The following is a 13,043-nucleotide window of genomic DNA, read 5'->3' on the forward strand; positions in this document are numbered from 1 at the left end:
ATTTAGGTACAAATAAAATTTTTCATTTTGAAATTGGTATTTCGGAGTTACAAGTTTCTTATGTAAAGCCCCAACAAATGGATCTAAAACGGCAACACTGATTTACCTATGACCCAAAAAGGTCAAGGTCATGAGTTCATTCGAAGGGTCCCACTATTTTTCCAAATATTTAGACTTTGACGTATTTTTAAATAAATACGCCACTAAAACAATCATTAAGGGCAAAAAATAAGAAATCTGTCCATAATACGACAAGTTAAGCCTTGCCTACTGAAAACTTACCAAAACTTACGAGCGTGAGAACTATTAGGAAAGAGACAATTATAGACGCGATTGCGAGAAGGACATCCCTCATTTCTGCCCTATGTTACTCATTAGGATTAAATTAAACTAAAAGAAACTACTTAATATATCGTAGGCACATAAGGCCTCCTTGGGCCGGTTCTCGCGTGGGATACATAGTAGCTTTGCGGAAACAATAACAATAAACCCCATGGGAAGTGACCTTTTTTTTTCGTCGTTGGTCCCGCTGTACCACTTCGTCAGTTTAACTGTACCAGTACCTCAAAGCTAGCACGGTGTTTTTTCATCAGAAGGCAAGAGAATTTTACAATGGCATTAGCAGATATTTTGGGTTTAAAACTTAACCACGGATATGGAAGAGTGTCGGAAGATTTGGACTTTATTCAAAATTATGGCCCACTGTACGAAGGAAATTTAGATTTACACACCCAGCTGGCCATGCCACCCTTCGGGACCGTAAGTGTATTTTATAAAGTTAAGCCTTGGTCAAATGACACATCAAATTTCATTTTCTGCTTTCTTTACTTTTGCAGGCTTTATCTCTACCAGATTCCGGCAAAGAAGGCCTAAAACACGCCGATACAAAAATTCATTTCGATAAAGGAACAACAACTTTGGCATTCAAGTTTCAAGGGGGTGTTATATTGGCCGTAGATTCTCGAGCCACTGGAGGCCAATATATTGGTTTGTAAAGACAGAATATTGAACTGTAGATGCAACTCTAATACCTACCAATTTCGGCTGACAGGTTCTCAAGATGTAAGAAAAATATTACCAATCAATGAATACCTTTTGGGTACAATGGCTGGTGGAGCTGCCGATTGTATGTATTGGGAACGAGTATTATCGGAACGTTGCAGGTATTACAATTTTACTAAAAAAATCTAAGAAACTGTTCAATTGCAAGTGTTAATTTTTTTTTAGAATTTATGAGCTGAGAAATAGGGAACGTATTTCAGTCGCAGCTGCTTCTAAATTACTGGCCAATATTCTGTATAATTATAAGGGCATGGGTCTATCTATGGTAAACAGAAAACTTGATAAAATTATTTGATTTTTTATCTTAATATAAAATTTTGATTTCAGGGAGTTATGATTGTTGGCTGGGACAAAAAAGTAATACACTGATCAAAATAGTTTTATTACTGTCATTATATTTTAACCTTATTTCAGGGCCCAGGATTGTATTATATTGACAGTGAAGGCAATCGTTTTCCTGGAAAGATGTTCAGCGTTGGATCTGGTTGTACATACGCATATGGTGTAATGGATTCGGGTTATCATTATGATATGAGCCTTGAAGAAGCCATAGAATTAGGTCAAAGGGCCATTTACCATGCGACTTACAGAGATGCCTCTAGTGGAGGATTTATTCAAGGTATAAAAATGAAAGGAAATAAATTAGCAAACAATTATAAGTACTGACACATTTTTTTCCAGTGAATTATGTGAAAGAAAATGGTTGGGAAATGATAAGTCGTGTGGATTGTATGGATTTGCATTACAAATTTGAAGAAGAGAGGATGACCACTTAATATTTAACTTTCAATATGTATTTCATTTTTTCCACTAGTAAAATGTTTTGATTTAAAGTTATTGTCATTTTTTAAATATAACTTTATTTAATTAATTTTACATTCATAGATTAAGTTTGTAATGAAGGAGGTGGTCAAAATAACAATAGGGAGGATTGTGTGTCAAATTGCTAACATGGGCTGAAATAAAGGTTACAAGTCTGGGGTATATAGCAGGGCCTTCACACCAGGCGGGCGATTTGAAAAAGAACACCCCCCCCCCCCCCCAATCTCCTGGATACAGATGGCCACCCGTACATCGACCGTCTGGCCAGTTGGGTGAGGGTGCTTTTAGAGTAGGAACAGACAGCTAGAGGCGAACTCAGATGAGTGGACGCGTAGGAGAGAACCATTTGGATGGCAAATAGCTCGACCCGATTAATAGGACGTCCGGAGTCCACCAAAGTAACCGCACCATCGCGAACCCTGAATTGGGGGAAGCTGAACCGCCAGTGTAGAATACCGTCGCGCCCTTCGCGTGAGGTTCGATAGTCGCGAAAACTAGTTGCCGTAAATGTTCAGAGTTATTGTCATCTTCAGGGCTAATGAGCCAGCACCAGATGATGGTGGTCACCGACGGAGGGGTCCATGATGGGGTCTTCGCAGTGACGAGGGGGGAGACTAGTAACATGGAAGTGCCAATCAAGATTGAAAATCCTGAGCCAGGTGCCAAGCCCTAAGTAGAAAAGGCAGCCTGCTCCAAATCTCCAAGGTAGCAGGGTCACGGGCAGAATGGCTGCTTTGCGTTCCATTAAACTGGTAGGAGAAGACGGTGGAATCCCGAGGATGACTCGAAGGGCCGCATTTTGAGCTTTATCCAGTTTCTTCAGGGTACAAGCCGGCGCCGACATGTAAAGGGGACTAGAGTAATCCAGTCTGGTGCGTACCAGGTGGGTAAACAGAAGCCGCAGAACCTTACGAAGTGCACCCCACTGGGTACCCGAAACCGCTCGCAGGAGGTTTCATCTTTTCATCGAAGAGGAGGAAAGGTTCTCAATATGGGGAAGCCAAGAGAGACGGTCATCAAAAAGCCCACCTAAGTGGAGAGTAAGGGCCACCGGAAAGTCGGTGTCTCAAGAGAAGGTCATAAAATTACACTTAAGAGGTTGAAAGTTTAGTCCCCAGTTTTCACCGTAATCGGTGATCTAGTCAAGAGTGACTTGCATAGTCCTGTAAAGACTCCCCCAGTCAAAGCCACTGATCCAGGCGGCAATGCTCCCCGTGATCAGCCGCCCTGGGGCAGAGCGGAGGAATCCCATCCAGCATGACACTGAATAGGATTGGGCCAAAACTTGTAAAGGAGCGCGCGATGGTGGACACTCCCGAATTATGCGTCTTTGAGATCCAGAAACACCGCTAGGCAATTCTTATTGGAGCCCAAAGCGCAGTTGGCCTTAGAAGCGAGACGAATCGCATCATTGTCGGTCGCACGACGACCTTTCATCAAGTATGTCGAGATACGTGACTATTGAAAGAAATTCAAAATAGGAATCCTTGAGTGTTTTTAAATTGAGGTGACTCAGTACAAAATTTTCAATATATATTTTCACTCTTTTTTTTATAAATTTTCTTTATTAGATTATCATTGTTATTATTCTAGATTTCGAACTTAAAACTGGTTTTTCTCAAATAGGGGTTTTCAGACTTGCTTCACTCTTGCTCTAAGGTAGCGCTTTTCGGATCCCTGAATGATCCGGAGGGAGCACCTTGTTGAGCTCTAGATACTAGACTAACCGACGAAGTACCAGTTTCTCATAGATTTTTCCAAAGATTTGGGAGAAGAGCAATGTCCCTGTAGGAGGTAGCGTCCGTAGCGGATTTCCCCCGCTTCAAGATTGGTTGTAATATGGCGTGTTTCCACCTAGAAGGCCTTACCCCTTCAGCCCAGAAGTGGTTATAGAGCGCCAAGAGGGCCATGTATATCAGATTTGTAGCCCGGTGTACACAAACAGAGTGCACACCACCGGAGGTCCTCTTCATAATGTCCTGCGCCAGCGTCCACAGCCCGGACAGGTGACAGAACAGCCAAGGCAGCAAGAGAACAATGTCGCACCTTCGACGACCAACCCCTCACTTCGCACACAGCAGTGGGAATAAGAGCGGATGCTATAGCAACTCCAGCCGACCCCCTACCTACGTAGGTAGAGAGCCATACCCTTCAGAAAGAGCCCCTAAAGGGGAACGACGGGCACACAGTGGCCCACGTAACCACACCCGGTGTTGCCCCAAAAGGCCGGGAAACAGGACCACTGCGCCTCATACGGAGACCCGTTACCCCACAGCAGGCTAGCCAGTCCTCCGAGGTGACTAGTTTGCCTGGACCCTCTCCGTTATCCTGAGCCCACTTTCCAGCCCATACCTGACCGAAGTTGGAGGTGGAGATAGGACCATTTGATTAGAGCTTACATCTCCCAGTGCACCACCGCCCTTATGGGTTACAAGAGCCGGACCCCTACTCCCCGGTAAAGCCACCAGTTATTGCACACTTCAACCCCTTAAGGGCCCGCCAAGAGGGCCACGCGATTGGCCGGAGTAGAGTTTTTTATGATCAGATTAGATACATTTCCCACCCCCGGCAAAGTGTTGTGTAGACCGGAGAGCACGCAATAGAGTTCTTCTTCGAAGAAAGGAGCATTGTAACAGGTAGGTGGGCTAGCCAGGAAAGGAGCCAAGATATACTCCTGGTCAGGACGAAGCGCCGGAGGCGGATGCATGTCAAAGCTGGCAGTCAAGCCAGAAACTCCGCGACTTCCTGGGAGGATGATTTATTGAAGCGTCTATTAAGAAGGACCATGTGGTCATGGTCCTCCAGCCCAGCTTGAATGCGGCGGCCCGCGGCGTCTGTTTTAGTTGCGAGCGTTCAAGTCCCCAATAACTATAACTGGAGTGTACACGAATATTCTGATCTAAGTAGGCTTTGGGGGCGTGATCCACCCCAAAGGGTAGATAAGTTTTAAAATGCAAACTAGGGGTGGAAGACGAATCACCTGAACAGTCTTATTAACCAGGACCACCACCCTACCACGGTCCCCGTTTGCCGGAGGAGGGAAAGTTTGACGGTCCAACTAAAATACGTCGTAAAAGCCAAAGTGAAGGTTGATGGTGGCCGAGAGGAATGTTTATTGTAAAGCTATAACGGTGAGATGTAGCTCCCCAAAGAGGTGGAGAATGTCTGGAAGTCTCGCCCAAACAACTTGTATGTTCCACTGGAGAACGTTAAGAAGAACTTGAGTCATCAGGGGGGCGTTTAGAGGACGCCAACGGTAGGAAATTTGACACATTGGGTGCCGAATGAGCCGCCATCAACTTGTGAGTATAGTCCGCCCCAATGGATTTCAACTTTTCCCTTTTGTCGGATTTCCCGTTAAGTTTTTCGCAGAGCTCTACAACACCAGCCACTAATTGGACGATGAGTAGAGAGAGGTCACCAGCGGTGTGATACACCGGGGCAGTGTTGCCACTCTATGATTTACAAAATGCCAAGATCGAGCTCGAAAAAATGCCAAGAAATGTTATCCGATTTCTATGGAAATGCCAAGCGCGAAATGTGAAAGCAGAAACGAAAATTTAGCGTGAAAATTTTATTTTATACAGAAACCGTGTTTTATAAAAAAAAGGAGTAAGCTCAAATTGACTAAAAATCACAAACAAAATATATTTTTATTCGCGACCGAAACGGTTCTAGGTGGCGTTGCGGTGCCAACCTTTTTTTAGCCATTTATCAACCAGTTCGAAAAATGGGTTAATTTTGCAGTCGTTTCCGTTCTGTTGTACCAAGAATGTATTTATTTATACTCGGGGAGAATGAATATGTCGAGATTATTTTTTGCGTTTCTCCAATTCCACCCGTTGGGGCCCCCGGTATGCTCCTCCACTTTAATAAAATCAAAAAATACTGCAATCTCATTGGTTCTTAAAAATTACGTTTTTCGACGCGATTAACGCTGCTGCGAGCACGCAAAAAATAAGACCGCCTCCTTAGCGTGACGGGGTTAGGGCCTCAACGTGTCCGTCGATAGTCTCGACATATTCATTCTCCCTGAGTTTAAATAAATACATTCTTGGTTGTACATTGAAATAATAAAGCGTAAAATCCAAAGGAAAACAATACCTTTTCATAAATGTACGCGTTAGTTTTAAAACTTTATTTGTCAGTAACGTCTGCTAACAGTGGTGAAGGTACCCCCCCCCCCCTCCCGAGAAAGTCTTTTCTGGGTTTTAACCGGCATTTAGCATATTATTTGGTAGAAATTGCGGGGATACTACCTACGTGACTGTCGGCTAATGCGCTACATCTTACTGATTTAGTCAACGTTCGAAAGAGGTCTTAGCCATAGTTTTCTGTGGGATTTGGGGGTGACCGTGAAAAAAATAAAATCTAGAGATTTGAAGTAGCACACCATGGCATCCGCCCCGGGTCAACCTATGCTAGCTACGCCACTGGACAGCGGTCAACGCCACCTTTAAACGTTCCTTATAAAGACATCACGCTGCCTTATTCATATATGACCTTATTTCCAAAACCACGTTACTTTGTACTAACTCCCCTTATTTTTTTTATTTTTTATCAAAATTTAAAAAAAAATAACGTTTTCGCAAAGAAAATCCTAGGGAGGATAAAAGATCCTAGTACCGAAAAAAACTCAAGGTAAAATGCCAAGGTGTTGAAAAAATACCGAGATGCCAAGATCGATCTCAAAATGCCAAGATCTTGGAAGAAATTCCAAGGAGTGGCAACAGTGCACCGGGGCCGCAGCGCCAGTATGGACGCGGTAGGCTCTGCCATTGGGTTGGGAAGCTTCAGAAAATCTTGGTTTTAATTTTTATAACAGATGGCTACAATGCATAGAAAAAAATGTGATACAAACAAGATGTCACGGACATTTAAGTACACACAATCCCACTGATGTATTAACTTAATAAACCCAAGAGGAATGTTATCGGAAAAGAATTATTCGAGTTACCTGGTTTTGGAAATAAGGTGGCGAAACGCGAACACGTTCATTTAAATTAATTTGTATAAAAACCAAGCGTTTCGAGTTACCTGGTTTTGGAAATAAGGTGGCGAAACGCGAACACGTTCATTTAAATTAATTTTTATAAAAACCAAGTTTTTCGAGTTACCTGGTTTTGGAAATAAGGTAGCAAAACGCGAACGAGTTAGATGGCACCTGTATCAATTGGCACGAAATTCAAATATGACAATAGTGCCTACCATAGAAATCTCATAGGTAACTAGAATGCTGCCGTGTAACTGGCAAATGGGCCAAACGCCGTGGCAGACGATATCCAGATCTCAGCCAATCAGAGCTCAAAGAGTGGTTCTGCCAAGAATTTAATGTCACCAGTGAGAATGACGTCATCTATCTCCCGCTATAGTAGCGGATCCAAGGAGGATTATTATCCTCCTTGGCGGAACCACTCTACGGCCTCTCATTGGCTGAAGGTTCAAGGCGAACTGGCGTTTAGCTCGGCCGTAGGCGGCAGCATTCTAGTTACCTATGAGATTTCTATGGTGCCTACGCGGGTGGTGGGGTACATTTAATTGAAAATCGATCAAAAACACTAAAGTGGGAAAATGCCCCACTTCTCGGGCTCCGATCCCAAAAATTACGAAAATCCCGTCGAGGCTATAATAGTGCCTACCGATTGAGATATCAATCGCCTTTGTACCACTAACGTTATGTAGACTTTTAGGCGAAAATATAAAACCGCGAAAATTGGGGTCCCGTAAATTAATCAGGAAACTATACTTAAATTTAATATTTACTGATATAACTGAAGTTGTATATCCGCTGAATCCTAACCTAACCAAAAATATTTTTTTTAACGTTATCGGACTTAATTTTAGATAAAATATCAACCACACAAAGCGAAACCACAAAAAAATAGTAAATTGGGCATTTGCCCAACTTCTCGGGCTCTGATCCCAAAATTACGAAAATCCCGTCGAGGCTATAATAGTGCCTATCGATTGAGATATCCATCGCCTTTGTACCACTAACGTACCGCGAGCAATCGTGTGTACGGCAGCGGCGGCGGCGGCGGCGACGGCTACACAGTAGGTGATCGTAATACACACAAATCCCTAAGGATTGTGTGTAAAAACGAAACCACCAGCTTAATTGTTTCCAATCGCTATCTGAGAGCCCAAGCCAAGCTAGTTTAAATAATGCATGAAAAACATTTAGTTTTTATATTATATAATCCAAATACAATTTAAACTAAATAATATAAATTAATTTCATTTAAACTAAAATATACTTTAACAAGTTGGCAAGCCAAAATATACCTCTCCTCGGAAGAATGGTCCCTAGTGGTATTAATTTCTCGACACGACCCCCAAAGATATCTCCGCAATTCAGAGTTATTTACGAAAAACGTATTCTCGGTTCAAACCCTGCCCGGTATAAAATTTTAATTTTAATTTAAATAATTGAGACGAAACAATCGAGTTTAATTTATTCAGAATATTTTAAATTAAGTAGTTGAGTTAGACTCACTAAAACAATGCACAATTGAATTTTACCCTTTTTACAGTACATGTTTATCAGTTGAATATAATACTAAGCAAATTTTAATGAAAGAAACATCTACAGATGGTATTTGTATTTTTCTCGCTTACGAAATACTTGCCGCATCTTTAACGCTCATTTTATTTCAACACTCGTAGACTTCCAGTTGACGTTGTGACACATACCGCATGAAAAAGACCAATGCCGTCCAATTTCCAATATCATATAATGACTCGCACACCCAGGAAATCATTGACTGCGTTAGAAATCGTAGATATCCAAATATCCACCCCAAATATATTTACAAGAAGCAAAAACCTTACCATCAACAAAGCACAGAGAGCCACTTGACTAACCGCCAGCTCTTAAAGCAATAAACGTTAAATTATCGTCTTTGAATTAACACAACCATATATAGGTCGTTAATAATACCCGTAAATAAATAACAAAAAACTAACAAAGTGGACCACCCACAGGGTCTACCCTTTACCCCTCTTATCTCGACTGACTGCGCTAAAACAAGATTTAACCTTTAAAATTTCATTCGTAAAAAAAACCAGATTAGGCCTTCATAAATTCATTAATAAAAAAAGACTTTATTAAATATTATGCTTACGATGCGCGTCTTAATTTCAGTTAACCTAAGCAGCTATCGGTGGTTCTGTGGTAGAGCGTTCGACTGCCAAGCCGAATGGTCTGGGTTCGAAACCTGGGTGGCACATTTGTTTTAAATCAATAGAGAAACGCTAAATTAGAATTTCTTCGATGCAATAATTTCAATTTCAATTCTATTTCAATTAAACCAAAATTTCGTACTCTATTAAATACGCTTCCGATAAAGCTGTAGGTCTAATTTTTAATAAGGCATAACAAGTGTCGGTGGTTCTGTGGTAGAACGTCCACCTGTCAAGCAGGAGGTCTCGGGTTCAAATCCCGCCCGATGCGATCGCAAATTGATACTAAGACGAATACCGTGTACAACTGGTGGAAACCCTGCCATTGGACGTTGAGAGGTAGCATTACACTCAGCACTCGGTCCGTCCGAAAGTCATTAAGAAGAGGTTGGAGAGGAAACGCCCATATAAACACAACAGACTCAACATGCACAACCATCAGAACACAAACACAACAAATTCAACACTCACAACCTACGCATAAACATTACAAAAACGTAATACACCAAACCGTCACGACGGTGAGCGAAAAAACACCATCCAAACCAAATCGCAAATGAATCCGTTAACGCTCACCGTCACACGGTGGTTTTGCCAACCCTTCGAGAAACTGCAAACGCAGAGATCTCGAGAAACTGCGTACGCAGTGATTACACTTTGCATCGAAAATGCGAACGCGTTCGCAGGCCTGACAGACAGACCCACAGACCCACAGACAGACACGGTGGTTGTATAACCCCTCCTAGGGGACTTTGTCCCCTCGGAGAGGTAACAAGTTGGCAAGCCAAAATATACCTCTCCTCGGTAGAATTGTCCCTAGTGGTATTAATTTCTCGAGATAACCCTTAAAGATATATCTCCGCAATTTAGAGTTATTTGTTAAAAATATTAACCCATTTCTATCCCGCCCGGTATAAAATTTTAATTACAATTAAAATAATTGAGACGAAACGACCAATTTTAATTTATTCAGAATATCATAAGTTAAGTAGTTACAACAGTACGTTAGACGTACTATAACAATGCACAATTGAATTAAACCCTTTTACAGAACAAGTTTATCAGTTAAATATAATACGACGCAAATTTTAATGAAAGAAATATCTACAGAGGCTTTTTGGAATTACTCGCTTACGAAATACTTGCCGCATCTTTAACGCTCATTTTATTTCAACACTCGCCCTTGATGAAGATACCGTAGATATCTGGTAGTGGACGACTCGTTCACTTCCTGTTGACGTTGTGACGCATACCACATGAAAAAGACCAATGCCGTCCAATTTCCAATATCATATAATGACTCGCACACCCAAGAAATCGTAGATATCCAAATATCCACACCAAATGTATTTACAAGAAGCAAAAACCTTACCATCAACAAAGCACAGAGAGCCACTTGACTAACCGCCAGCTTTTAAAGCAATTAACGTTAAATTATCTCCTTTGAATTAACAGAACTATATATAGGTCGTTAAGAAAGTGGACTACCCACAGGGTCTACCCTTTAACCCTCTAATCTCGGCTGACTGCGCTAAAACAAGATTTAACCTTTAAAAAATACCAGATTAGGCCTTCATAAATTCATTAATAAAAAAAGACTTTATTACCTATTATGCTTACGATGCCTGTCTTAATTTCAGTGAATCTAAGCAGCTATCGGTGGTTCTGTGGTAGAGCGCTCGACTGCCAAGCCGAATGGTCTGGGTTCGAAACCTGGGTGGCGCATTTGTTTTTAATCAATAGAGAAACGCTAAATTAGAATTTCTTCGATGCAATAATTTCAATTTCAATTCTATTTCAATTAAACCAAAATTTCGTACTCTATTAAATACGCTTCCGATAAAGCTGAAGGTCTAATTTTCAATAAGGCGTAACAAGTGTCGGTGGTTCTGTGGTAGAACGTCCGCCTGTCAATCAGGAGGTCTCGGGTTCAAATCCCGCCCGATGCGATCGCAAATTGATACTAAGACGAATACCGTGTACAACTGGTGGAAACCCTGCCATTGGACGTTGAGAGGTAGCATTACACTCAGCACTCGGTCCGTCCCAAAGTCATTAAGAAGAAGTTGGAGAGAAAACGCCCATATAAACACAACAGACTCAACATGCACATCCATCAGAACACAACCACAACAAATTCAACACCCACAACCTACGCATAAACATTACAAAAACCGTAATACACCAAACCGTCACGACGGTGAGCGAAAAAACACCATCCAAACCAAACCGCAAATGCATCCGTTAACGCTCACCGTCGCACGGTGGTTTTGCCAACCCTTTGAGAAACTGCGTACGCAGTGATTACACTTTGCACCGAAAATGCGAACGCGTTCGCAGTCCTGACAGACAGACACACCCACAGACCCACCCACAGACCCACCCACAGACCCACAGACAGACACGGTCGTTGTATAACCCCTCCTAGGGGACTTTGTCCCCTCGGAGAGGTAAAAAGGGTGTAAATAATATAAATTAATTCGCCAGTTTCAATAATGTAAAGGTATTTTCAAATACCACAAGTACAATCAACTTCAATAGTTTTGAAACGCGTTTTTATTTTATAACAAAAGGCCAAGATGGTACTTTTGCGCGAGACTAATGGCGTTTTCCATTGGAGTCCTCTGAGCGCTCCAGGAGCGCTTCTAAATATAAAACGTGTTCCATTGGGACAAAAAGGGCAACTCCAAAAAGGAGGCACGTCTTCCATTGGCACTGTTGCTCCCTCGCGGATTGATCCGAGCTGCCCCAACTCGAGGGACGGGGCAACCAAAAAAGAGCAATTTTTATGCAAAGTGACTCCGAGAAAAATTCGTATTCCATTGGGAGGGCTGCAAGTCTAGTCCTCCGAGCACCTAGCGGAGTTCTCCGTGGTAGAGCGATGACGTAGAAGGCAAATCCGGATCACGCTCGGAGCAGTCCCAATGGAAAACGCCATAATTTTAAGAACGCGCTGCCGTATAGACGCTTCAATAAAACATCTTCAAGGAAATTTCCAAGAAGTAATATTTCCGAGAGCGAGGACCTGAAAGTCACTGTTTATATAGTCAACTAGTTATAGTTTCTTCTTCTCCTCGAAGTATCGCGTTTTTTCAAATTAAAACCATCTAACTTAACCCTGGTCTCTTTAACTGGCTCTTAAAATAATTGCAACTTTTCAGTTGTACGGTGTGCAAAAAGTGTTTCCTTTTAACAAGGTAGCTTTTTTTTGACATATTAAGGCTTAGCAAAAACAGGACGTTCTGTTTACAGGTGTAAAGTTTCAATTATTTCAACAAGCACTATATAAACACTAACTTGCAGGTCCTACTTCTTGGCAATTTCTTTGAAGATGTTTTATTTAAGCGCCTGTTTAAAACTGGGTCGGTAGGCGGCGATTCAAATTACGCACGAATACTATAGGGAGCTAACACTCCGTAGCTTTGGCTTTGGCCGCCATGTTGGGTAGAATTTTTTTTTTCAATAGGAAAAAGCATGGGTGACGTCGTGAGACGTAGAACTGTTAGCTCCCTATTGCTTCGAATCGTTGCATATGGGGAAATTAAAGCTGTTCTAACCCCCTGGCCAATCTCGACCCTGACGTAGCAAAAAAAAAATTGTGTTGAATGAAAACAACTTTTTAATCGACCTTATTCCTATTTACGCCTAGTGGCGGAATCAGGGTACTGCAGCGGGGGACAATGGAGATTTTGGTCGCGCCTTATACATTAAGATGGCTCTAATAGTTTATCAAGTAGTCTCTGAGCACTGCTCTGAGCCTTTACTGTTAAAATGGCGGCGTAGTTTCGCTCGACGTTTGTTTAGGAGATTTATTTCGATTCTTTCCGTTACGGATTTTGGTCTTACGATTCAGATAAGTGTTTTATTTCATTATTTTACACTGTGCTCTACTTTGAATAAGGTTTTAAAGCAAAATTTTGTCTCTAACGCTTTTTACGGCGTATTAAACTTTAAGCCTTGCCATATACTGCCTGATA

At 41.9% G+C, this 13,043-nt stretch overlaps 1 protein-coding gene across 1 annotated transcript; it reads left to right on the top strand.

Moving 5' to 3' along the window:
- Positions 1–334: 334 nt before the first annotated feature.
- On the top strand, positions 335–1,895 carry LOC149951712 (proteasome subunit beta type-5-like). Its single transcript, XM_090168148.1, has 7 exons — positions 335–759; positions 837–987; positions 1,052–1,163; positions 1,228–1,327; positions 1,390–1,419; positions 1,477–1,681; positions 1,744–1,895. Exons 1-7 carry the CDS (start codon positions 613–615, stop codon positions 1,836–1,838), a joined length of 840 nt encoding a protein of 279 aa, XP_090024274.1. The 5' UTR covers positions 335–612; the 3' UTR covers positions 1,839–1,895.
- Positions 1,896–13,043: the final 11,148 nt, after the last annotated feature.

The sequence above is a fragment of the Leiobunum rupestre genome, chromosome 3 (assembly GCF_980474605.1).
Source record: "Leiobunum rupestre chromosome 3, qqLeiRupe1.1.hap1, whole genome shotgun sequence".
NCBI classification, from domain to species: Eukaryota; Metazoa; Arthropoda; class Arachnida; order Opiliones; family Sclerosomatidae; genus Leiobunum; species Leiobunum rupestre.